We start from the raw sequence: 26196 nt of genomic DNA on the forward strand, positions 1-26196 counted from the left end.
CATGTTTAATATTCAAGGCTCAAGCAAGCAATTAACATAAAGAGAAGAAACCCGTGTGTCCTGCTTCACACCTCTTCCTCTGATGTGCTTTGTGTATCTCGAGCAGAGCTGCGACCTCAGAAGACCCTGGTCCTCAGAATAAAGTCAATACAGCTGGTTATTCTTGGCACAGAGACGAGTTTCTTGTTGTGCTTAAAACAAGAACAGAAATAGGAAAAAACAAAAACAGGACTCTCTCAATATCTTAAACCAGCTGACTTGTCAGTGATGAATTTAGGGCCCCAAACCAAAAGCCACAACCTTTGCCCCCAAACGTGTTTCAAAGAGAGGGGAACGGAGATGCTCACACAGCCTGCCCCCACACCAGTGCCCTTGTGCCATGTGAAAGATGATCTCCCTGGGCACTGGCCCTTGACTCCCTTCCGTCACTGCATTGTCATCCTGGTTTCCGGAGCTCGTGCACAACGCCCTCTGGGAAAGTCCGTCCCGCGGTCCGAAACTTTTCTCTGCAACAGCAAACGAGACGGCAGAAAGCACATTCGGGGGCACGGAGAGTTACTTCTCGTATTGGGCGAGTCCCGTTCTTTAAACAGCAGAATAGAGAAAGGGGGGGGAAAAAAAAAAAAATCAATTGGGCTGCAAGTCAATAAATGCTGTGCAAACCGACACCTTTCTCTTAGCGGGACAGAATGCGAAAGCAGCACAGAGAATTGCCCAAATCAACTCCCACCAGCCTGCAATGTCATCTAACGGCTATTAGAGCCTTAACTTATTGGCTAAGGGCCTCCTTGAAGAACTCGTCTCCCTCGGCTGCTGTCATTACAAAATGCATCATCCTGAAAAGGGTAACGTTCAAGCTGCAGCGGGCGGCTCTGACGGCGCCTCCGCAGGTATGACATCCTTCACTTTGCCGATGCTATGGCACAATAGGAGATTGCCCCCGTGGAAAGATCTGCCTGCCGCCAGCAGAGCCCTCGCTGAAAAGTGGATGTCAGCTAGCAGCAATTCCACAGAGCTGCAATAACATTTGCAGGGTGGGACTTGGCGACAGTGCAAATTGATCACGGTGCCGTTTGGGCTGGCAAGCGTAACCGTACCTCAGAAGCGTAACGACCTGCCTCAGAAAAGCAGCGTCGTTCAGTTTACTCGATATACACACGTCCCTGTTTTCCTAGAGGAAAGAACATGCATTTATTATTTGCACCAATCAGTTCACTTTCATTCTTGGGGCTGTAGACCAGGTACTTCGATGTGCTCACAGCAGACTAGTCCGGTCTGGGCACCAGTGCTGCTTCTGGTTGATCTCATTATGTGCAAGTCACTCCCTGTTTGCACACACTCCTGTGATTGAGTATTGGATTCACGGGTGCCCGTTTAGTTCCAGCGTTCGTGCTGCTGAAGCGCTGTGCCGTTTCCTTCACGATCGATAAAGTCTCCGTCTATATCTGCATCCATCTACGTAGAACGTAAATGCATCACCCTCTTACGCATCTACCACCATCTTCAAATAGCCTGTGCTTAAGAAAAATACTACTGACCATCTGTGATATGATCAGTGGTGCAGAATATCGGCTATTCCTTACTTTTAGCTTTAACTAGAACCGAAGTGCCGACAATTTAATAATGCCAACATTGACATTTTCCAAGGTCCTTCACGAAATGAAGTCAACTTTGCTGGTGAGGCTGCAGCTCCTCCTATAAAGACAATAAACAGGCTTTTGGAAAAGTGAGAAATAAACCCTGTGGAGCACTTGGCTGGTGTGACCCATCATGCAGTCAGATCACAGCCCCGTACCGCAGTATGTGGTACTCGGCCAGAATAGCAACAGAGCAGCTATGAACTGTGGGAGTGAGAAGCCTTCCTGGCATGTCTGCGGTTTGAATGCTCACTTTGGGTATTTGAGATCCAGAACCAGCAGGTAATGAAATCATTTTGACAGGCTGGCTGACGCTGACACACACACACACATACACACAGCCTGAATGTGACTGATTGTGTATTCTAGGAGTTACTTTACAAAGAAAGCATGGCCCTTCACCACAGCTGAATGACGGAGTTGAGGGCCGAGCAGGACGCCGTTATTCAGAGTGTCTGCTCCACACCGGCTCCGCTTTCCACGCTGTTCATCCGAAAGGACAATTTAGGCACGACTGCACATCCACTTATGAAATGAAGTTTATTTGCCCACGGAGTGGCCCCTGCCGACACACACCTGTGTGTAACAGAAAGTTAAGCGGCGGATTCCCGTGGGAAGGGCCCTCAGCTCCGCGAGCAGCGCCGCTTGGCATTACTTCAGGGAAGAGCAGCACGCACTCCAACTTCCATTGGCTTTAGGACTGAGGAATGAGGAACACGTACCCAGAAGAGGCAGCTGTGCTCAGAACATTATTTGTATTTACTTATGCTTTTCTCTGAAAAGACTTTCGATCTTCTTCTTACCCTGATTTACCCATTTATACAGCCAGCTTGTTTTTAATGCACCAGTACCTCGATGTAGAGCTCCACAGCGACAGGAGGTGGCATCTGAATCCAGGTCCCTCGAGTACGAGGAGGCAGCTCTAACCACTACGCCCCCTGCTGATCCCATTTTTCCTCTAACTACCGTCGACCTAATTTTTTTTCACCCTCCAAATTCCAAAGCGGTTGTTCAGTTACTGCCACATTCTGCCAGAGCAGACGCCTTCGCCAACGTGTGTGGTGGAGTGTAAGGGTTCACAGAAGACACGAAACTAGACTTTTTACATCGAACCCCAGCAGAAGCGACAGCTCCGTTTCCATCACAGCGGCGGTGACTCGCACACCCCCCACCCCACACTTGGACGCTATATTCATGACGTGCATTCGAGGACGCTTCATAGCTACCGCCATTGACCTCTCGGTCTAAAAGGAAGCCCCGCGAAGCAGACGGCGTGGTGCCGAAGCAGCCGACGCACCCTGCTGGTTCCCAGACGGCGTTACGATGCTGTGCCACATCTCACAGACCACGGGCGCTGGGCTCTGTGAGGGCATCAAGAGGACGTGTGTCTCTTTCTGCTCGGTCTTGTTCCACAGCAACCCTGGTCCCACCCCACACCCGGGACAGAGACTGCGTGCGCAAACAGATCTACGAAGCCTCATCAGCCGCTGTCCCACTGAAGACAGGTCTGCGAGTCCTTCGTATCAACAGCTTGCCCGCGACTTTCCCCGGAGCTCCTCGGAGGCGCACCACCACCACCACCAGTTTGGCGTCACCCCTTGAGGCCTTGCAACTTTGCCAGTTTAATCACAGCCCTGCTCATGCAAATCTGCTCCTGCCGGGGGGGGGCTTACGTTCATATTTTACTCATTTAGCTAACACTGGCAACGTTAAGCAACTTACAATTATTTATAGAGCTGGGTTGATTTACTGGAGAAACAGCATGAGTACCTCGCTCAAGGCGAGTGCCGACACAGGTGAGACTCGAACCCGTGACCTTTAGGTTCAAAGGCAGCAGCGGTGCCCAGGGCCTGGGCCTTCACATCCCTTCACCGCTACACCCTCTACGTGAAAACTCACAGGTAACTAAATTTAGCACCCAATTAATTCGCCGAGTAGGTTTGGGAAAAGTCTTGGATAGAGCTACAATAATTGTACAAAATATGTTGTAAGGCTTTAACTTTGAGCCACATTAAAATGAAAAGTGAAATAAGTGTAAATAGAAGTCCCATTTATTCCCAATTGTTCTTTCTTTTTCCCCACAAACGTGTGCAGCGTTCCTCGTTTCGTTGCTGAATGCCGACACTCAAACAGCAGACGGAAGGAAGAGACACTGTGGAGGCGAGTTGAACTGCGACTCCAGCTGCGCTCGGGTGCGTTTTACTGCCACCTAATGGCTGGACGTGGAGGAGCGGGTGGCGTTTGCTTGGAATTCTAGGAAACAGACACATGAAGAAGAGTCAGAACTCGAGCAAAAACCTAACAAGAGGCTCTTAAACGTTTCCTTAGCTGTCTAGTACAACAGCCCGCATGTCAGCCGCACCGTACAGGAAAGCACTTTGTAAGCAGACCATGTGCTGCAGGACAGCTGGTGTTGAACTGCGTTTTCAGTCATCTGCTATGAAGATACACACACGTCCCACGCCACCACTCTGTGCATCCCACACACACACTACACTTCCTCTGAAAACCTGGCTTTGAACACAGATTTACTCTTAGCATAATAAAAATTCAGTGTGAAAACTACACTTTTATTCATTTATATGACACTTTTCTCAAAAAAAGACTTGCATATTAAACTGTATACACTGATTTATCCACTGATTTATAGAGTGTTTTTTTTTTTCCCCCCTGTATCAATTCAGGGTAAGTACCCTGAGCATAAGTGGCTTTGCATAAAAGTTATAAGTGAATAAATAAGTTTCCAATCTGCTGTTTCACTTGTGATATTATACAGTATTGACCTTTACTGACGGTTGTGATTGGCTCAGAGTGTCAATGTGAGCAGAAGCAGGATGTATAAATGGGTATGAAGTAAGTATAAATGGGTGCATTACAATTATTTAACCTTAGCAGCATAAGCTGCTTTGGAGAAAAGTGTTGAATTAATACATGTAAAGGAAGAGAACGCAGTCAGTGAGAAGATAAAAGCACATGTTCAGATATGACGCTGAGGTCAACAGAAAATTCACGTGACCGATTCCAGTGACAGACTAGTGGAGACTTGAGGGACAACTCATCTGAAATTCCAGGGTGTCTGATGCACTGATTTGCTAATCTGACAACTTTTCTCCAAAGCAGCTTACAGTGGAAGTCGGCGACGTACACAGACTTCCCCGTTTGAAGAACAGGGTAAGTTTTACCAGCAATCCAGGGTAAGTACCTTGCTCAAGTAGACTACAGCAGGAGCTGAGGGTTAAACGTGGGTCCGTCAGGTGGAAAGCAGCTCTTCCGATCACTCCGCCGCCCACTGCTGAGCCCCACTTTGTTTCAGAGATCTGCGTAAGGGATCTCTGACCAGTTTAAAATAGGAGCTGCTGGGGAGTTATTGAGCCTTTTCACACAGAGTACTGCGGTAAAGGAGAGGGGAGGACGAGGTGGCCGAGCGAGGTCCGCGATGGATCGGGTTGACGAACACACCGCAGATGGACAAAGACTGTCGCCTGCAGGTTCACTCATGAGCCGTGACCATCTCTCCCTCTACTATCGGAGCGCTTGTGCCAGCGATCACTTACACCCCAAGCGGAGCGTCCAAGGAGGACAAAGCCATCTACAGAGGACCTGGCTGCCAAACGGTCCCCCGTCCACCCAGTTCACTGCTTGTTTACCGCAATTTGACGGCAGCCGAAGAGCGCCAAGCTCAGGGCTTCACTCCAGCTCAGCGGGGGGAGAAACGCCTCCAACCTGCTGTTGACAATTTAGACGAATCATCTCTGGAAAATGTCATTTGTCACCTGCAGATAAAGAGGGACGCTTCCTACACGGGTCTCTCACACACACGCACGTGCACGCACGCACAGCTCCCAAGGCAATACGAACGCTAACAGACTGGGTTCAGCGGACCTCGCGGACTTCCGTTTTCCAGGGATTATCGAGTGAAAAGCTATTTATGATGCGGTTATGTTTATTGTATTACGATATCAATGACGAAATGGCTGAGCGAGCCCTGGACAGGGACCTCAGAGGAGGGGGCTCTGTCTCAGTCCAAATGAGTCAAAGCAGGATTTGGGTCCTTTGTGGACCTGAAACCCCCAGCCTGGTCAACCGTGGAAATGGAGCAGAAAATACAAATAATCTCAACATCCCGATTCAGGCAGAACCACTACACAACTACGCCAGAGAGCAAAAACAAGCCGGATATCCAGCATAACTGGTATCCTAGGAGAACTCCAAGTCCTCACAGACAAATGCGTCTATACACATGGACAGATAACATTTATTGTAAAGCTCTTTGAGAAGCTACTTTTAAATGCACGATATAAAATTAATATTATTATAAGAACAGGGGGCACAGTGGCGCAGTGGGTTGGACCGGGTCCTGCTCTCCGGTGGGTCTGGGGTTCGAGTCCCGCTTGGGGTGCCTTGCGACGGACTGGCGTCCCATCCTGGGTGTGTCCCCTCCCCCTCCAGCCTTACGCCCTGTGTTGCCGGGTTAGGTTCCGGCTCCCCGCATGGGACAAGCGGTTTCAGATGGTGTGTGTGTGTGTATTATGTGTATTATTATAAGGCAATTTTCACAAGTAACTTGTAACAACTTGTCAGGTGTAACTTGTAGCTCCTCTGCTATTCATAAGGCGGTATTTGAATATTCCTTGTTAATGCAACAGTAAATCAAATCGGAGTCACCGGCAATGATGCCGCCTTTCAAGAGGATTCCTGCCATTTTGCCACTGCAAGTTCGGATTTTCAGTGAGGCTTTCTTACGTCCTTCCAACTTTGAAAAATTCCTTTAAATCTGTGCTTCAGAGCTCACTGTCATTACAGATGAGGAAGGGTCACAAGACATCTGTAAGAAGCTTGCGAGCCACCAACAACCAACGAAATTTGATGTGACGTCACCTGGTTGTGGATTTTGAATTAAAATTTGTTCTCGTAAATCAGATCAGAGGGCTTACAATGAAAACTTTTGTATACAAGTTCTCACAGGTGGAGCCATTGTTATGTGATGGAAACTTGTACTTGTTTTTGCTCTGTGCTTTACCATTTCAGCCTCAAAATCATTTCACATTTACATTTATTCATTTAGCAGACGCTTTTGTCCAAAGCAACGTACATCTCAGCAAAAGTACAATTTATGCATTACATTGAGAGGAGACATAGCTGCAGACATAACTCTCAAGCAAACCTAGTTTGTTCCCTACCACTTGCTGCACCGAGGTTCATCGTTCGAGTAGGTATCAAGTGGTTAAGGTGCCTCGTTCACATGGTTAAAGGTCAAAGGAGAGAACCAAAGACCTAAGGGAACAATGCAGTGACCCTAAGTGCTTCTGCTGTGCTCCTTGTGTACGTACCCACAGATCGTTACGTCAGAGCCGATGTGAGCAGCGCTGTGCTCCTGCAGAGACTGCTGGACGTGTGTCAGGGGGACGGCAGGACACGTGTCCCAGAGAGGTGAGGGTCGCCGAACATGTACAGAGAGGTTCGTTCTCCCATTCTGGGAGCCTTCTGTTGTGCTGCTACACATGGTGCTCAGTAAACAGTGCGGCATCACCTGGGGTGACCTGGCCATCTACCACGGCATAGAGGTTCCTTGGAAACTTTGACAAGAAGCGTGATGTTTGTGGCACAACCAGCAACCAGGTCTGTCGGAGAGCAGCGGCTCAGCCTGGAAAAGGCACAGGTGGCCATTTTTAACCTGGGTAAAGAAAGCACCGTTGCTACTGGGACCCGATGTGACAAGTGCCCGAGCCGACACCTCCGGCGCATGTCGCAGGTGTGGTTTACGTAACTTTCCATCGTGTTGTATTCAGATAATACCATAAATACGTATTGCACCTTCCGCGTGTAAACGGACACGTCGTGTTGCCGTATGTTAAACGTACTTCACTGAGCCTGAGAAACAAACGTATCATCATCATTGTCAACTTCCTGGGAAAAATGTGCCCTATTTGTGTCCATCCGTCCACCGATTTCATTTTCCAGGTGCACTTTGAGTCCATTTTTTCCTTTCATACACCTTTAATCCATCATGCTCCACGACTCGTTGCTTGCTTGTTGCAATCAAGAAGTTTGGGTTCGTACAGATAAAAAGCAAAAGTTAAAATTTCACCCTTTATCAGCTCCATATAATCCAATTACTGCGTTTAGCTATCTAATATCTTGCACAAAGTTAAATAATTACTCCGCACTGTGGATCATTTTTACAACGATCACAATCGTTTCCATGGTTTCGATGGAAAACGGCCGAACCCGCATCGATGTTCTCGTTTATCTCCTCTGCTTTTAATCAGATCAGAGCCATGAGCCGCGGTTCCATCTTATCAAAGCGTTTGAAGGGAAATTTGAAGCTAACTCGATGGGGAGCGAACAAACAAGCTAGCGGGATCAATAGGCCTCGCCGCACAAAGCAAACGCACCGGAATAACAAAGTATCCGAGCATCGCCAGGCAGCAGATGCCATTTGTTTTCCACTTGGTGAGCAGATCTGTGGAGCAGAGAGGAACTGCTTAACCTCCAGTTGCGGAATCACTCCCGGGGTGTCGGAAACATCGGGAAGAGGAGGAGAAAGGCAAAGCGACATTCGGAAAGGTGCTACAGCGGCCTTGAGCTCAGCAACACTTCTGTTCTTCGGTCTTCTGACAGCGGCAGCTAACCTGCTTCACCATCAACGAGTCCTCTAAAGAGGACAATGGGCTCCCGCGGCACGGAACCCTTAGGCCTATGAAGGACCAAGTGCAAGAAACGGTCCCTCGCTGAATTAAACAAGGAGAGACACGAGAAAGGTCCTGTTTGGGGTTGGACAGAGACAATCGATCCTTTCAGTCTCCAGAGATGGATGAGCTGAGCAGCCAGAGCGCTGCCCAGGGCCCCCTGTTGGAGCAAAGAAAAGCGACCGGGTCACTAGGAAGGAAAGGCTGCACCGCGAACCCTTCGGTGGCTCTCTGAACAAAGATGCTCGTCTGCGGAGACACAGGAGGAGCCCTTTCAACATCAGCATGGGTCACTCTGCTGATGTTCTTCTATCATATGTTCAGTGTAAAGGGTCTGATGAAAACCACACTGCAGGGCATGAAACGGTGTGAAACATACGCAACGCAGCTCATCCTCGCATGGCGGGAAGAATGGGGGGGGGTCTCATCGTGCCATCAATCACTCATTCCAGTGAATCGTATACGTGATTTTTGTTCGTGATCCTTTAGTACGACATCAGTCTTATGCATTACATTGTGTATTTTGAGCTGTGTGCTTGTAAATCTGTGGAAATACTCTTTTTTTTTTTTTTTAAACAATCTCTTCCATTTCACCCAATATAGTACCACTATGGGAAAAACTGACTATAATCGTAATTGGGGGGGGGGTGCAAGGAATATGTTTCATTCCTTCCAGTTCTGCATTTTGAAATCAAGGGCAGGATATTTGTCATATGCTGTAAATCCACTTTAAATAAGTGATTTTTCTTCAACAGTTCATGTAACACTTGGCCATCCGCCCCCCCCCCAGCTGCTGACTTCTTTTTGAAAATTGTGTTTAATAGTTTAAAAAAAAAAAAAAAAAACAACACTAATGCCCTGAACTGTCCAGTCACGCCAACCCTGGTCAGCTGAGGTCCATCATGTGCAGATGAATCGGACAATGAGAAAATTTGCATTTGAAAATGAGGAATACAAGATAAGCGAGAGCCATCCAGCAATAAAATATTCAAACAGACATAACAGAGGGACGCTTAATGCACACGTGTTCCTGTAATACATCTGTTCTTTCCCAAATTCCGTGCCTTTCCCCACCATCTGCGAGTGTGCATGTACACACACACGTAAGGTTTCTGAGTAGCCATAAATACTGGAAGCTTGGCAGCGGGTGCGAGGCGTTCTGCTGTGATTCAAAGCTCTTCTCTTGCAGCCAACGCAGCGCAGCAGAGACGGAGAGAAACTGCGAAAGGCGCTTTTGGCCCTGCTGCTCAGCGGAAGCGCTCACTCCTCCTGGCAGGCGGCCTTTATTCCCCCCTAACTGGTCAAGCTGCTCCGCGTTCGCTAATGACGCCTGGGGCTGAAGGCAGACGCAGCCCCGCCGACCCCACAGTCATCTTGCGCCATCCGTCTACCGTTCGCTGCCGACACACGTATGGCGCACGACGGAAAAGCGGACTCGCCTCCAGCATTTCACAGCGTTCCTTTCGGCAAGCTTACCTCGTTCTCTCCACCGGCCTTGCCTTCCTCCTCGAACCTGCAGCCCTCCTGCTCGAACACATCTCTTCGCTTTACGGTGAGAAAAGCGAGGTCTCCATCGTCATCCTCATCCTCGTGAGCACCCTGGCCAAGAAGCGAAACAGCGGAGCTGCCAGGCTCCTCTCCGTCGTCCGAGTCGGAGGAATCATCACCACCACCACCAGCATCCTCTTCACTGGCCTGTTCTCCGGGCTTCGAACCACTAAGCTGGGCTCGGAAGCTCTCTAGCTCTTCGTCGGAGTCACCGGCACCCCCTCCTGGCCTCTGCTGCCTGGCCTTGTTGAGGAAGCGCACCTTGGGGGCCATCGCAAGCCCAAGGGACCTGCGTGATGATGAGAACGATGATGAGGAGCAGAAGGAGGAGGATCTCGATGCAGCATCTCCATTATCCACTAGAGCAGGAAGCCAAAGTGAGGAGCCGAGAGCCCATGTGGGTGCAGATCCACTGCAGACTGCTGCTCTCCTAAACATTATTACTGTCATTCTGAAATTTAATGTAATGTGTACAACATTTTATTAAATATAAAAAACAGCCCATAGTGCTTAGCGGACACTTTTACCCAAAGAGACTTACTTAGAGGAGTGAATTTTACTTATTTACCAGGAGGTCTGAATCAAGGGCTCTGCACTGGAAGCCACACAGCGACTGCACTTCACCGTTTTTACTGCAGCAAATCCAACGTTTCAGTTCTCCACAACAGAGGACACATGGTACATAAAAAGCACAAAATTACCCAGCAGGGGAATAACTCGCGGCAGAGAAACGGCAGAGACGGAAGAGCCACGTTTTGGAATCGGGGATCTCGTTGGCTCCGTTCACACTCATTCAGCAGCAGCGCTTTGCTCATGTGCTGGAAACCAGCGTTCAATGCAAGAGAAGCAGGCAGAACGACTTCTATAGATGGCATGATTACACGAGGACTTCACTGATCGCGAAGGAAACCGAACACAAACACAGCAGTGCACACACACACGTGTACACGCAACGGTGACAGTGACTACATGTAAACAATCACATTAAGACAAGTACAAAAGGGAATAAACTGAAAGAGAAGCAGTTAAACTGAAACGAAATAAAGGAAAAACAATGCAGGCTTTAAGTTTAATCATGACTAACAGAGGACTGGAGGGACCGTCAGCGACAGGACAAACTAAGAGGCACCTTGATGGTCCAAACGCGGAAATGTCACAATTCGGGAACTAAATAAAGAGAAGCGACGAACTGTGAATTCGTGTCTGACGGTGCAAACTTTAACTCCACAGCAGGTACACGGTGAGGACAGAAAGGGTGGCGAGAATGGTAAACGCAGGGTGGACGGCTAAGGGGCCCGAGTGAGTCACAGCGAGACGTAGAAAGAGCAGTCGTTGGTGCGCGCGGTCCTCTGCTGCGTGTCTCCTTCCCAGACACAAATCACATCGAGTGGTGGATGCGACCAGAACCCCGTTATGGGCCTGGCTGGACTAATGTGCTGTGCTTAACCTTAATGATCGATTCCCCCCAGCAGCTCAAACCGGTGCATTCTGGGAGTCGAGAGGAAACTTGGCGCGTGCGACATCTTTTCTTCGTTCAACGTTTCATCGCTGCATCTGACTTTTTGGGCCATCAAGCTAAACTGGCGGCACCGAGCAGGAACATGTGTTTGGGCGGAAAAGAAGGCTACGAACGACACGACAGACACACTCAGCCCTTACATGCTGAACATATACACACGACACGCAGAGTGATGAAATGCCAACCCACAATGATGTTTGACCTTCGAAAGGATTCCCATAATTCCCCTTTCCTTGTCCGTCTCTGCCGACTCCTTGTAGCTGCGTGTCGGGTCCAACACAGGTTCCAGTCTACAGCTCCCCCAGCGACGGGAGACCCTGCTCAAGAGCTCAGTCATTACAGCTAAAGGTGACGCAACCAGCGAGTGACTGAAGGAAGAGTTTGTATCACACTTAAGACGGAACATTTAGTCGTCTTCCACGCCAAAGAGACGAAGTAAGAACACCACCGAGTTCCCGTTTCTCTCCCAAGCTCCACCGATTCGCTGCTGGGACCGAAGGAAAGATCAGATCGCATTTAATGCGCACAAGCTGCCGAAACAGACCGCTATGAAGAGGGGGCACATATTTCACACAGCTCTGGGAGTGTAAATGTACACAGGGCTCTCGTTATTCCCCAATGCAGCGACAGAGCGGGCTGTACTGAGCACACGGGTCGAACCCTCGGCCCACGACCCGCATTTTGGAGCAAAGAAACGTTAAAGACGCCACCCGATTGCCAAAAACTGCTGCTCTGTGTGTAAATCTCAGCTCCTCCAGTGGTGGCACCACAGAGAGAGGAACACCCCCCACCCCCCCCCCAATCCCTAAGTGTTCCCTGAGCTCAACCGGCTCCGGCAAAAAAGCTTCTTGAGCTCAACTGCTCTCCTCCCACACGGCGGTGGCACGGCACTCTCTGAGGCTCTTGGCAGGGTGGTATTTTTAGCCTCGCCACCGCGATCACCCCCTGGTTACTATGTGGCGAGGCCAGAGCAGCGCACGGAGAGTGGGCGGAGCTTCACAGGCTGAGCGGCGCGGCTCACAGGTCAGCGCGGAGAAGGAGCGGACGAGTTCCTGACGAGTTCCTGCAGCTCCAAGCGAACAAACTCGGGGAACCGCGGCAAGGTTTCTCGGCGCCGACGGAAATGCCCACGTGAACGCCCACCCGCGCGCGCACAGACACACACACTCACCTCGCGTACTCCGGCAGCTTCAGCTGGAACACATCAAAGATGTCCTTGTTCTTCATGAGGTACACGGAGCGGAGGTAGGACACGAAGCACTGTGAAAGGAGAGCAAAACAGCAGCTCACCGACACGTTCAGCACCATGACGGACCCCGCGGCCCCGCACTGTCCTCGCCAGTCGCCTCAGCGTCTGAGAGCTTCTCCCCACGGACCTGCACCGGTGCTCCATGCGGCCCATCGCTCTGCTTCCCCACCTTCACATCACCCTCTCAGATCAAGTGCTTTTTAAACGTTTTTTTATTCCCATAGAAGTCAAAGGAAACAAAGTGTCATGATGTTCTTACCACCCATGTGGCTGCAGGAGGCGTCACACCGTGGTACGCTGGGGCTTGCGTTTCTATACGCAAAAACTTGGAGAAAAATTTATCTGAAACTTTTTCCAATTCACCCATCTATAGAGCAGAGTAATTTCCACCGTATCACTTGAGTAAATACCTCGACTGAGGGAGCTACGCAGCGGGAGGTGGGATTTGAACCCGGGTCCTTTGAGCGCACATCTGCAGCTCTGAAGGTGATGACACCTCGTTCCTCCTATGATGCTGCTGTTCATACACCGGAAACATTCTAGAACTTTCACACGGAGGCAGAAGACGTTGTTGCAGCACCAATGTCCCGAAAGCGCCGAGCCATCATCTTAGACACTGTGCAATTTTCCACTTCCTCTGAAGCGCGAGTGCTTAAAAACGAGGTGAACTCTGCAGTTGTAAAAAGCACAAGGTTGTATTCCCTGACTAATCGATGCAAACAACATCTAAGTGCAACAGCGGCTGTGTAATATTCACCATTACGGTATTATCAGCGAATTACGGGCAACGGGATCGAGAACAAATTGAAGCGATCGATAAGTCTCCTCGGTGCTCTTCTAAAGAATTACTTCCAGCAGCACATTAGCGCCAGGGATCACTTAGCAGCAGGAAACACACCGAGGGCCTCTGCCAAGCGGCTCGGCCCCGAACCCTGAGCGCGCGCCTCCGCCGTAACGCCGAAAGGGAAGCGGTTCGAGGGCCCCGTAAGGAGCCGGTGCACTGGTGACCGCAGGGCCTCCATCACGCTCTCTGGACAAAGTGTCTCCGTACGCTCCACAAAGGGCGTGTTTCACAAACCCTCCACCTGCAGGTCACCTCCTGCGCTACGCCTTCACGCACCCCTTCCTGGGGTCCACGCGGAAACGCAGCTGGACGCCTGTCAAAGGACGCGGCTCACGCCCAGGGGGTGCAGCACAGTGCACACGGACTGGGCCGCGTCGCACTAGATACAAAGTGAGTGGCGCCTCCTTGGGCCGTGTGTGTGCGTGACGCACTTCTGAGGCTCTCAATCATCCCCGCCCGCAGACACTGACCCTCTGAGCTCGCTCCTTCTGCTCCTTCTCCTGCGCCAGGAAGGCCTCCAGCTTCTGCTGCACGCTGCTCAGCTTCTTGGGGTTGACCCTAGAGGGAAAGACACACACACAAACACACATGTCCTTTACACTAGTCCACACTCTTGTGATGCTGCTCACAGGGGGTTAGTACAGCAGAAGCTGCCGCCAGGGGGCTCATCATGGCAAAGCTGAGTACAAAGACATGGCTTCTGATGCAGACAGTAAAAAAAAAAAAGCAAACTGTGGTGAACACAGGGTTAATAAAGGCCTGACAACAGAACTGAGTGACCCTTCATTTGTCCCAGAATAGCACCGCGGTTTTACCGTAGTCTGGCGAGACGTGCAGTTTCCCTCATGAATTTTCCAAGAACTCCTTTCACACGTCAGTTTTAGTACTGGGGGGTGCAACACAAAGAACTTGTACCCTATTACATCACAGGTACCACATGTACCGCGTTCTACAGTGCAGTACAAACAGCGACAATAATGACCATAATACCGACTATTTAAAAATCTACACGCATCACACCGACACGTACCTGGTTACCCGAAGTACACATGTACCACGGTGAAGTACATTTATGCTGCTCGTACTGACAGTTTGCAGCCTGAATGACGTGACAATAAACCTCAGTGAGTCACTTATTCATTTATTGGACACTTACTTGACCAAACTAACACCAGTGAGCTTCTTACACTAATTTACCCATTTATACAACAGGGTAAAGTTTACCACATCGGTTTGGGTCAAGTACCTCGGTCAGCTCCACACGTGACGCCACCTGCTGAATGTCATGTCTGTGTGTGTATCTGATTCTTTCCATCCTGTTGCGCCACTACGGTCTTGCGGTGAGGTTCACCAGGAAAATACTGTCATTTACATCAGTATCTATGAGCTCAGGGCTGTTTCTCAGAATTCAGCTCCTTGACCTCTCAGTGCACACATCTGTACGCTCTTCCTCTTTCCACGAGCACAGACAGAGCCACTGCCTCCAAGGGGACTGGATTCCCGAAGCCGCTCAGTGCCTGCGGCCCCGCAGAGCGGCGCGGGACGAGAGAGGAGACGGGTGGGTCAAGCGTCCAGAGCGTCCGGAGCTTCCAGAGCGTCCACGGTCCAGCGGTGCGTCTGACAGGAGCGGCGGGACGGCAGATCAGAGTGCGGACGGCGCTGGGGGGACGTCCTGTCAGAGATGCTGAGGACAGCCGTCCCTCATAGCCCTGCATTATTCAACAGAGTGGGCGCCGGCTTGTGTGAGAGAGAGAGAGAGAGAGCGGGAGCCACTGGACGCCAGAAGCTGTCAAAATCTGATCCTCCCACACTCCAGCTTTTAGACCCAGAAGACGACAGCGTCTCCCGGACAGAAGGTCCAGAGCGCATCCCGGCGCCGCTGCATTATTTAGGGCGTCACACGGAGGCGTCGGGAACGAGAGCCGACACGCTCCAGCGCGCTATAAACAGCAACGACTAAAGGGCTCCTTTCTCCTGCGGCTCTCGTTCCACCGCCTGCCGCTCTTCTTCCGCACACCTTTGTCACACACTCACCTGCTGCGGTTTTTCTCAATTTATCCAACCAACTTATTTCCGGTGGATTCTTAACGCCAGTCGTGTGCCATGAGCTGCCTTCAACAGCATCACAGAGTGCAGTCTACATTACACTCGTTTAGATTAAACGCACACACACACACACACACTCGCGCGCTGTTGCGAGACCAGTACAGCAGGTGTGTGTGTGTGGAGCCCTGTCAATGAAATCCAAAAAACCGCCTGTACATTCGGCACAATAGCATTTTTACGTGCAATGTGGTCACTTTATCTCCATCGTGGTAAGAATGCCATTTGACTTTGCTCCCGTATTTCAGCTTTGTGCTAAATGAGGAATGGCGATTATGGGCTGAGAAAAGCGCTCTGAAGGATGCTCACACTCAGACGAGCCACGGTACGCCTGTTTGACACACACTCATCGCTGACGGCCTGGCGGAGCACAAAGTCATCTACTCCCACCGCACGGGAGCGTCGTTTACATTCACAGACTGGTACCGGGCCGTTAGCCGTGGTTTCCATGGCTACGTGCATGTGTGTATGTGCGCGCACGCGCCCACCCGGGACACGGCTTAGCAGAGCCCACCTTGCAAGAGCGTAAGAACTTTCCCACGGGCCCTCAGTGCCTGCTGGGTGCTGAGTGGTTAAGACGCACCTGCCAGGAGGGGCCGAGAGGAGCAGGAAGGGCAAAGAAGGACGCAGCTGGGACTGGGGGTCCATCTTTAACTCTACCGTTCATAAATCCAGCTGCTCCGTCAGTCAGCGAAAGCTCAGCACAGATATCCTTCCCTTCGCTCACACTCGTTTCTGGAAAAACGTCACTTTAATGCATCCACACCTGGTGCAACTATTTATTAAAAAAAAAAAAAAAGAGTATCTTTGCAAATTTGTAACCGGAGTGTTTGTAAGTTGGGCCCAGTGAGAGACTGAGCTGCACGGGACGCTGTGCACAGCACCGACCGCTAAATGTGTTGTGTAACATGGCGGTACTCCCTGGCACGTGTGCCGTGAACGCGCTCCTCATGGCGCCGCGCGCTGCCTGTCCGCAGCTGATAAGCTGTCGCTTTCTCTCTCGTTTGCTCTCGGGCTGGACCGGGCCGGACCGGACCGGACCCCGCTGGCGATAAGGGGACCCGGCGCCACTCGGCAGCTCAGGCGACCGACTCGAAAGCCAAACGCGGCTGGAGCGCTTACAGACAGCCGAGCTCACGGGAGCCAAGGAAACAGGCCAGCGGGGGGGGGGGGGGGGGGGGGGGGGGCGGCAGGGTATTTATAAAAGCTTCAAACCAGTTATTCATCAGCCATTTAATTCCAGAAATCTGTTTAAGCCATTTTTACTGCATTTATCATAAGTGTCGCATCCAAATTTTAATGGCCAGCATCCTAATGGGCAAAAGAAGGGGAGGGGGGTGGAGATGACCAGTGCGTCCTCTCAACTCTTCTATTTTCTCATTCCATCTACCACTTGTCCTGTGTTCCACAGTCCATCCTGGACACTGTGGACAGGACACCAGTCCATCGGAGGGCTTCGACCGTCTTCCGTTAACTTGAAACAACGTGTCACATTCGTCAGCCTCCGGTCACTCTCAGTTTTTCCATTTACACTTTATCTTTATAGACAATCAAAGCATAAGAAACATCTCTCCATTTACTCATCGGATGGGTTCTGTCAAACTCGGACACAAAATAAATATTACATTAAAAACACAGTGTGAGATTTAATCTTCATTAACTGAGATGGGATAATTAAAACTGACTGGAAATAAAAACCCAGCAACACTGGTCACCGTGGACACATTAAAAGCATGAACTCATGACAACCTCATGCTACGGTGGACACGATGCCACCAAAGTGTAATAATTGATATGGTTACTGTAGCTATTTCATGTAAAGCCACCCTTTTTGCATTATGCCTGTGCTCCTTTGTTCAGGGCTCTATGAAAACACACGGAAGTGAATAAATGTGCGCAGAGCAACTCGTCACTCATCGCTGACGGCGACAGTGACGAGCAACTCAAAAAATGCGCTCTAGACACTGAGGAAGGGAGCGAAACTAATATGGCCCCACAGTACTGCTGTTTCGGGGCCTTTGACTGCCACCGAATGGTTGGGTGAGCACATGCAGGCGATGTTTGCTACGCCACACGTTCTGGAAAACAGAACATTCTAAATAAATGGCAAATATTTCATGAAAAACGCCTTCAGTCTGTAACAGGAGGACCCAACATACAACACATACTCCTTTAAATTTAGTTTTATATCACAGTCGCCGACACAAAGGCAGCAGCTGTAGATATCAATTCCCTCCCCCATTCAGGCCTTGGTGGGTGTGGGTTTCAGTCCCAAACCTCAGCAACCCAGGCAGAAACAGAGACAGCGGTGCGACTCCACCCCCCACTGGGGAACGTGTGTGTTAACGTCTCACTGGGTGTCAGTATCTAGTCCCCTGTCCTCCGTCCACAGGGAGCCTGGGAGAGCGAGATAAGCCTTGGGAGGAAGGGAAGGGGGGGGGGTAACAAACACAGCGGTGGGTTGACGGAGACAGGAGACTTTTCTCAGTGGGCAAGCAGAACGACACTCATTTGGCCCCAGAGGGCTACTGCGCTCCTAAAATGCCCCAGGGTTCCACACAGAGCCCCCAGTGCCGTGCAGCTGTGCAGTTACCCGTAAGTCCTGCACGGAGACGCCCTCCCGAACGCAGGGCCGAGCACCACGAATATTTGGTCATGTGCGAAAATTTCCACGAATGCAACGTTCAGCCCCCCAATAAGGACCTCCTGCTCAGAGGTGTCTGTGTAACGGGGGACACCCGCGTCTCCATGCGAAACCCTGGCGTTAACGAGTGGACGACTGTCCCGTTCCCACAGACTGGAGGCTCCACTCACTGGATCCTGCTGATGGGCACCTTGCGCTCCTGCAGCTGCTCCAGCATCGCCTTCTCCTCCGAGGGCAGCAGGATGAGCAGCGCCTCGCCGCCCTCCTTGTACCTGGACGGACACATGGAGAAAGAGAGAGAGGATGGGATCAGACAGGGTCCGACTAGGGACACGTCCTACAGAAAACAACAAAAAGCAGCCGGGAGCCTCTTGAGCAGCACCGTAATTTTACCACTTTTACCATCTTGAGCTTATTATCGATGCACATTTTTTTTTGTAAAGTTTTAAATTAATAATCCATTTCTATACATTCATCATTGTTCCAGATGATTTGTCACTGGAGTTTATTATATTTGCTCGCCAAAGTTTCTTCTGTGTTAAAGAATATTCTAGAAAATCAACTGTTCAAAAATAAACTCAATAAACAAGGCCATACCATTATTGTTACTACGCATTTGTTCATCTGACAGCGGTTAAGGATACCGACTAGGAACGGTTCCTGGTTCGAGTCCCTCGTCTGCCACTGCAGGTTCGAACCTCAGTGCGAGTCCAGCTCTCTCTGTATTTCCCACCAATCAAAGATGCAGCACCACAGGAACGAGACTAATCGGAGACCGTCGCCCGTCGGCTGTCACTATTCACTATCGCTCGGCTCACACTTCTCTCCAGGGTGACTTGCACCGTCACTTACATTGATTTACCCCTTTATACAGCACGGTAATTTTAACATCTCAGGTAAGCAGCTTGATCGTCATTAATTTGAGTTTGTGAAACGCAAGCAGTGAGAGCATAGTAAAACAAGTTCCCTGATAAAGGGGGTTACAACAGGAGGTGGGATTCGAATCCAACTTCTCTGAGTGCAAGACAACAGCTTTAACAACTACACCCCCTGCTGCCCTCCTTTAGATTCAAGAAAACTTAATATGGAGGTGCCATGCAGCCAACCGTTACACCCCTACAGTGCATAACAGTGCTGTGTGTGTGTGCGCGTGCGCACACTGCTGCGGGACTACAAATCCTGACAGTTATTACAGCTCGCTATTTTAATTAGCGCCGTTTCTTCCCTCGAGTTACATACACAATTGTCTCCTTCAATCCATGCAAACAGTAAGCTGTTTACCGCGGTGTTCCAGGGCCGGGACGCTGACCAAGGGGAAAACACACACACGGTGGATGAAAGGGGCCGGTTTCTTAACCGCAGCACCACCTGGTGCCCCACTGCGTAGGGTGCAGGGTTACTGGGGACTCTTCCGGAAGGTCCAGGTGCTTCATCTGCCGACGCTCAACACAACGAGGGACTTTTTCCTGCATCTTTCCGACACACAGCGTGTTTCGCACAGACCTACGTGAATTGAGGAGCGAAAGCGTTACGCTTCCTTCTCCCGTTGCGTTCACACCACCTGAGAATGCAAGTGAAGCGCTACGAGAAATCCTTGCACCGCACTGCCCCCTAGCGGCTTTCTATATGGGTACAAAGCACGGTGCAGAGCAGCACCTCCCCGCTGGGGGTCTTCAGAAAGGGGGGAGCCATGGAAGACGGATGCGCTACAGGCAGCAGTAGTCGCCACGGTCCAAGATCCACCTCGTTCATCACAACCCGCACCCAACCATCGGCAAGGAAGCGAATCTCCAGGGAAACTCTCCCCACCGCAAGGGGGAAGGGTGGATAGGCAATACCCCGGTATGGCGGGGCTCCGCTCACCAAACACCTGAACACCACTGTAGCTTGTGAACAAACAGAGAGAGAAGGAAAGCGGTCCACGAACAACCGACTGCAGCACCACCCCACACGGAGCTGCCCGGATTTACGCAGATGAGAGGAAAGTGAGAGTCCTCGTTGGCTGGAGGACCACAGGTGAACTCACCTGGCCGTTCTTCCCACCCTGTGGATGTACGTGTTGGCGTCCTCCGGGCAGTCGTACTGCAGCACCCAGTTGACGGCAGGGAAGTCTGGGGGGGAGAGACATATGTGCCCTCAGTAACCGTGGCAACGACACACTTGTTTCCATTTGCTCGACAATCGAACGTGGCGAGACGGGCGAGCAAGCGTGGTAGTGACACTCCAACATGCCAGTGTGGCACCAGGTGAGGCTGCAGGGGGCCCCCCCACACACGCACACACACACACACACACACACCTTACTCTTGGACAGCTCAACGTCGGTAAATTGTTTGCTACAGTATTCACACCGAAGTACACTGGATCAACACTGATCAAGAATTTGTGGAGGCAAAGATTTTTACATACCGTCATTTTAGGGTGAATTTAAATTCAATGCAGTTAGAAGTTAATGACATGTCAAAATGAAGTGTTCAGCTTATCCACCGCAGGTGTGCAGGTGTGTGAGAGAGCTTCTACGAATCCAGAGCGGCGAACGCAGCGTCGCTGCCAGGCTCTCCTCTCGGTTACCTAGACCCCTGGCGGCGATGTCGGTGGCGAAGAGCACAGCGGCCTTCTTGCGCACAAAGTCGTCGTACACCTCTACCCTCTTCATCTGCTGCTGCTTGCCGTGGAGCGCGAGGACGGGGATACCGGGGCGCAGCCGGCAGAACACCCGGTACAGGTACTGCACCTGGGGAACACAGCACACGTTACAATACTTTGCCTGAATTACCGCGGTACAAACATCACATCTTTCATCGCTTTGCAAAAGTGTAAGGCGCTGGGAGAAATCGTCAGACTTCCGGGGATGAAATAACAACAGGAAAATCCGAAGGTGCTGGCAGACAGCGCGAGCATGGTAAACATGGTACAATACAGAAGGCCGTTCACTGTGATTCATTCCAACAGCGAGAATAACATGTCGGTGAGGGAATGTCACCTGTGGCCACAATCACCTCAGGGTCGGGAACCGCTGTCCACACACCCGACAGAACCAAATAGCTCCCCATCAGAACAGGTGCGTGCGTGCATGCGTGCCACCGCAGACACAAACCTCCTTGCAGCAGGCGAAGAACACGATCACCTTCTTCTGCAGGTGGCTCCTCATGAAGGAGAAGAGCAGGTCGACCTTCTGGTGCAGCTCGCAGACCACGTAGCTCTGCTCCAGCGTTGCGGGGGTGCTGAGGGCACACAGAACGGTTCGGTGCGGGAGCGCGGTCCACAACACGGGGGATCTTACCACAACGGTCACACCCTCCCCCCAACGTATATGGAACTACACCAGAGAGACACCGCAGGGCCTGGACGTGAACCCATGAGAATCCGCAGTGCTGCTGAAACTCTAACATGTACCTGTGTACCTGTTGCTGCTCCTGACTCCCATGGTAAAATGCCTGCCCCCTCACCCGTCACCAAGTATCCTTTGTGATCAGACGGTAAATACGCAGGTAAAAATACTGCCTTTCGTGAAATTCTTCACAGCTCAACTGACAGGTAGAGCTTTCCTTTGCTTTCCAAATTCCGGCACTCGCCTTAACGCTTATTACCATAATCCTGTAGAATTCTTGAAACAACAGGAAAACACCACTCTACGTCTACCTGGGGGTTTACACACGGCCGTTTACACGTCAAGCATGAGGAGGACAGCGTGCATTTGTGCCACGAGCAGCTACGTGGATTCGGGTTCGAGAGCGGCGACCCCACCTGAACTTGGCCTTCTCGTGCACCCACACGTATTCAGGGTCCTTGAGGCTGAGCCGCGCCAGGTCTTTGACCGACTTGGTCTGCGTGGCGGAGAAGAGCAGCGTCTGCCGTGTCCTGGGGAGGTTCTCCACGATGGCGTTGAGCGTCTCCGCGAAGCCCATGTCCAGGATGCGGTCGGCCTCGTCCAGAACTGCGGGAGCAGCAAACACGAGTCAGCAGGACCGAGAGAAGAGGCGTGCGCTCCGCGCCGGGAGATCGACCGCACCTAAAATCTGCAGGTTCGACGCATGGAAGGTGCACGTCTCGTCCATGTGCTGCAGTAGGCGGCCCGGCGTGCACACGATGATGTTGGTGCGGTGGATCCTCTCCGATTCGTTCTGCAGGTCCTGTGGCCACAACGACATCACACAACGCATTAATAGGCGGCTCACAAAAAGACACCGTGCTTTAAAGAAGAGGAACTCAAGGGCCTCTAGCAGTAGCCGGAGTCCAGAAATATTGCAGTTCCCATGTGGGGGGTAGAAGGTGAATTGAGACTGAGCAACAAGCAGGCGACAGTGAAGCCCTCAGGGAAGCGGGCTGTGCGCAAACCATGGTGAGGCATCATGGAAATCTTGAAAACCTGGACTTAAATGTACATACTTTTATTTATTCATAAAAAAAGGAGAGAGAGAGAGAGAGAGAGAGAGAGAGGGAGGGAGAGAGAGAACTGAGTAGCAGAAGAGAGTCACCTTTCCCCCGATGATGAGGCCCGCGGAGAACTCATGGTTCTTGCCCACTTTGCGCAGCACCTCGTAGGTCTGGTAGGCGAGCTCCCGGGTAGGCGAGATGATGAGCGCCCCCAGGCCGTCCTCGGCCGTCCACTGCTGCCGGTAGAGACACTCGAGAACCTGTGCGTGAGCAGCGCGACAGCATCACCTCAGCTGAGGCCACACACCCCGCTACGCAGCTGGAGGGCCCATCCACAGGCGCCTGGCACATGGCACTTGGTATTCCTAGACGTTCCGGCCGCGAGTTTTCAAAGACGCAAACGTTTCCCGGGTTCTGTACTTAAAAAAGCGCTTTTGTTGCCGTCTTTGATGCGGAGCAAAAGCAAGTCGCATTTCAACCTCCAGCCACTAGATGGCAGAAAAACGCAACAGGGCCGTGGCACTGCCTTCATTCAACTGGTTTTCGCTCACGTGTGCCGTTCTCGAGCGCCGTCCATCAACAACGAGGTCATGAACGCCGGATGTTTACGAGTCGAACCCATCACCAATCAGTGCCACTTTGGTCTCAAGTGCACAGGGAACTTAGGGAGCGGAAGGGCACCAGAACCCGTGAAGGAAACCCACACAACGTGGAAAATTAGGAAAAACTCTACATGCAAACGCCTGGGGACATGTTACACGACCAACTGAGAAATCTACGAGGCGAAGAACGAAAGCGCCGCGTTTCCTCTATTGTCGCTACGAGAAGAGATGGAAATCATCCGTTTTGATCAAATGAAATTAACAGAAGTGTAACAGGTTCTCCTCATCGCTGTTTCATCACAAAGTACATGAGAACAGCAGAAGCGCAGCTCCATGTTAACGGCTGCAATTCCACCTTCCCATGATCCTCCTCCCCTCACCTCTGCGTAGCGGCTCCAGTCGGCGTGTTCAAGTTCAATGCTGCAGCTAGGATCTGAAGGATCTGAACCCTAACCCTAGAGGAGCTGATCGCTGCATGCAGCCCGACGAGAGCATCGAGCTCTTCCACCTCCGCAAGGTGCGTAGGTTCTCAGCTCTGGCCCCAATGTGTCGCGGAACGAGCTCCCCGTGTTCCTCGCAGGTGCTGAATCCCTCCCAGCGCTCAAGAAGGGTCTCAAAAACTCTTTCGGACCCAGTGCTCTCCTGACCTCCTAACTGCCCCGTGAAGTCCCGCCACACCAGCCGTTACCGTCACCTCCGTACTTCCCGTCAGGTGTGATGCACACCAGCAAAACGCCACGGCGGCCAACGAAGCGAGCGCACTTCGGCAGTCGGGTGCGCGCGCGTGTGCGTGCCCCCATGGCCCTCTGCGCACAAGAAGTACTGCGGTAGCGAAGAAGGCGGAGAGCGGCGGCGGCAGCGGCGGCAGTCGCTCACGGGAACGAGGAAGGCCAGAGTCTTTCCGGATCCCGTCTTCGCGGCTCCCAGCACGTCCCGGCCCCGGAGGGCGAAGCCGACGGTCTGTCGCTGGATCTCGGTGGGCTGTCGGTACTGCGCCCCCAGCAGTCCTGCGCACACAAGAGCAGCAGCTCAGCGGAGCCCAGGAACGGGAGCTCAAAGGGTTCGAGCTCAAAGAAGCTCCAAGCTACAGCGAAGATCTCTTTCGTTCGACATCGCGACCTCGCTTGACCTTTAAGCCAAAGGTGTGACCGAATAACAATAAGAGCAACGATAAAGAGCAGAAGGCGGGAAGAGGCGCTGCAGGAGAGGGTAAATACCGCCAATCGTCTTCTTCGACAGGGGGAAATCGGAGAACTTGACCGCATCCTGGACGTTCATCTGAAACACAGAGACACACGCGGAGTAAAACGGGGTATCGTGTGGCACCGCAGGACGGAGAGAGACCCCGAGAACCGGACGTCCCTGCGGACGGGGCAGCGGGGAGGGAGCGTAGGTAGCGATGAGCCTCAAGGTCCACGGTTCGAATCCCTCCTGCTGCTCCCTCGATCCATGTACCTCCTTACCGTGGATTGATCATAGATAGAGTAAAAAAAAATAATACCCTGATTTCCTGCTGCAGCTCACTAACAAAAAAGCACTTGTTTCTTTCTTTCGTGCTCCACAGAAGAGAAGGGGTGAGGGTTGGAAAGTCCATTATCCAACAGTGTAAATTGGTGTAACGCTAATGAGTAAACTAAAAGTACATGATTAACGCGTCTGGCAGCGTAAATTACACTGATTTACCCACGAGGGTCACTCACAGTATCGATCATGATCAGGGCCCCGCCCTGGACTGGACTGGACTGGAGGTGGGATTCGAGCCCAAACACGAGACGTCGAGACTCTCAGCCACACACACACACACACACACACCTCGGAATACTTATTGAGCAGTCTGCCGATGTTGTCCCGCTCCACCTGCCACTCGGGCTTCTTGTTCCGCTTCCTCTGCTGTTTCACGCGACTCTTGGTCCGGCTGTACTTTATCTTCCATTTCTCGAAGTTCTCCACCGGGTCGCGGCTTTGTTGTGCCGCCGCCGCGCGCTCCTTCGGCGCATTTCCGCTCTGCCGTCTTCCTTTCGTCTCGCCCCTCATTCCGGCCAAAGCAAAGAGCGGCTAAATAAAACAGGGGGGGAAATAAGGCCGCTGCTCAACACCGACGCGATACCAACAACGTGCGGCCGCGGACCGAGCGAACTGAACGTGCCGTCGCAGACACGCGCGGGAGGACGTCGCATACCAAATACGTCATCGATTACGTAACCGGAAACGAGTGGTGGCAGAACTCGTACGGCGTAGAAATAGAAGTAGTAGAATGGTCTCGCGCGTACAGGCGTTCTTTTCCACATTTGAACGTCGTTTAAACATTTTCCAGGACAGAAAGTTTTCGAAAACTGCAGGAGGACGGAAGCTGCAACAGTTCGCTTTCCTTTCCGTCCACATGCTCCGTTTTCCGCGAGAACAATAAGCAGAAATAATAGCTGGCGCAGCACAGACTCGTTTGTCTCTCTATGGCTTGAATTTCTACGCGCCGATTGAGCGAATGACTGAAGGTTTCAGTGACACTCAATACTATGAATACTGTACAGGACTGCTGTATATTACTATACCATTGAATATTATTGTTATGTTATATTACACTTGCAATTTAGTTATTCAATTACCTGCAGCTATTGCAGCGTTTGTAGGGTTTGGGGGTTTGTAGCGCGGTGGTGCAGTGGGTTTGGCCGGGTCCTGCCCTGGTGGGTCTGGGGTTCGAGTCCCACTTGGGGGTGCCCTGTGTTGGACTGGCATCCCGCCCTGGGTGTCTCCCCCCCATTGTGCCATACCGCCAGGCCAGGGCCTGGCTCACCACGACCCCACCTGGGACAAGCAGCCCCAGCCAGCGTGTGTGTGTGTGTGCGCGCTGCAGTTTAGTGACCCGCTTTGGGGTGTGGTGTCCCCGGCACTGCAGCGGGCTCCCGTCCCTTCCCTCTTCCGCTGAACACCATCCAGGTTCGACAGCATCACCAGGACCAAACCGGATCACGTGATGTACAAGAGAC

The 26196-nt window shown here is 51.6% G+C and overlaps 1 protein-coding gene across 1 annotated transcript in view; it reads right to left on the bottom strand.

Annotated features, from left to right (window-relative positions):
• ddx10 (DEAD (Asp-Glu-Ala-Asp) box polypeptide 10) overlaps window positions 1–25381 on the bottom strand; it is a 59270-nt gene extending 33889 nt beyond the window's left edge. Inside the window, exons 1-13 of the mRNA XM_018736455.2 lie at window positions 25025–25381; window positions 24430–24490; window positions 24089–24219; window positions 22712–22870; window positions 22246–22366; window positions 21981–22170; window positions 21331–21457; window positions 20805–20967; window positions 20260–20344; window positions 18404–18505; window positions 13957–14044; window positions 12565–12653; window positions 9803–10163 (exon numbers count right to left, since the gene is read on the bottom strand). Coding sequence (XP_018591971.2) covers window positions 9803–10163; window positions 12565–12653; window positions 13957–14044; window positions 18404–18505; window positions 20260–20344; window positions 20805–20967; window positions 21331–21457; window positions 21981–22170; window positions 22246–22366; window positions 22712–22870; window positions 24089–24219; window positions 24430–24490; window positions 25025–25246 — 1899 coding nt within the window. The 5' untranslated portion in view covers window positions 25247–25381. The remainder of the gene's footprint in view (window positions 1–9802; window positions 10164–12564; window positions 12654–13956; window positions 14045–18403; window positions 18506–20259; window positions 20345–20804; window positions 20968–21330; window positions 21458–21980; window positions 22171–22245; window positions 22367–22711; window positions 22871–24088; window positions 24220–24429; window positions 24491–25024) is intronic.
• Window positions 25382–26196: the final 815 nt, after the last annotated feature.

The sequence above is a fragment of the Scleropages formosus genome, chromosome 3 (genome assembly GCF_900964775.1).
Source record: "Scleropages formosus chromosome 3, fSclFor1.1, whole genome shotgun sequence".
Taxonomy (NCBI): Eukaryota; Metazoa; Chordata; class Actinopteri; order Osteoglossiformes; family Osteoglossidae; genus Scleropages; species Scleropages formosus.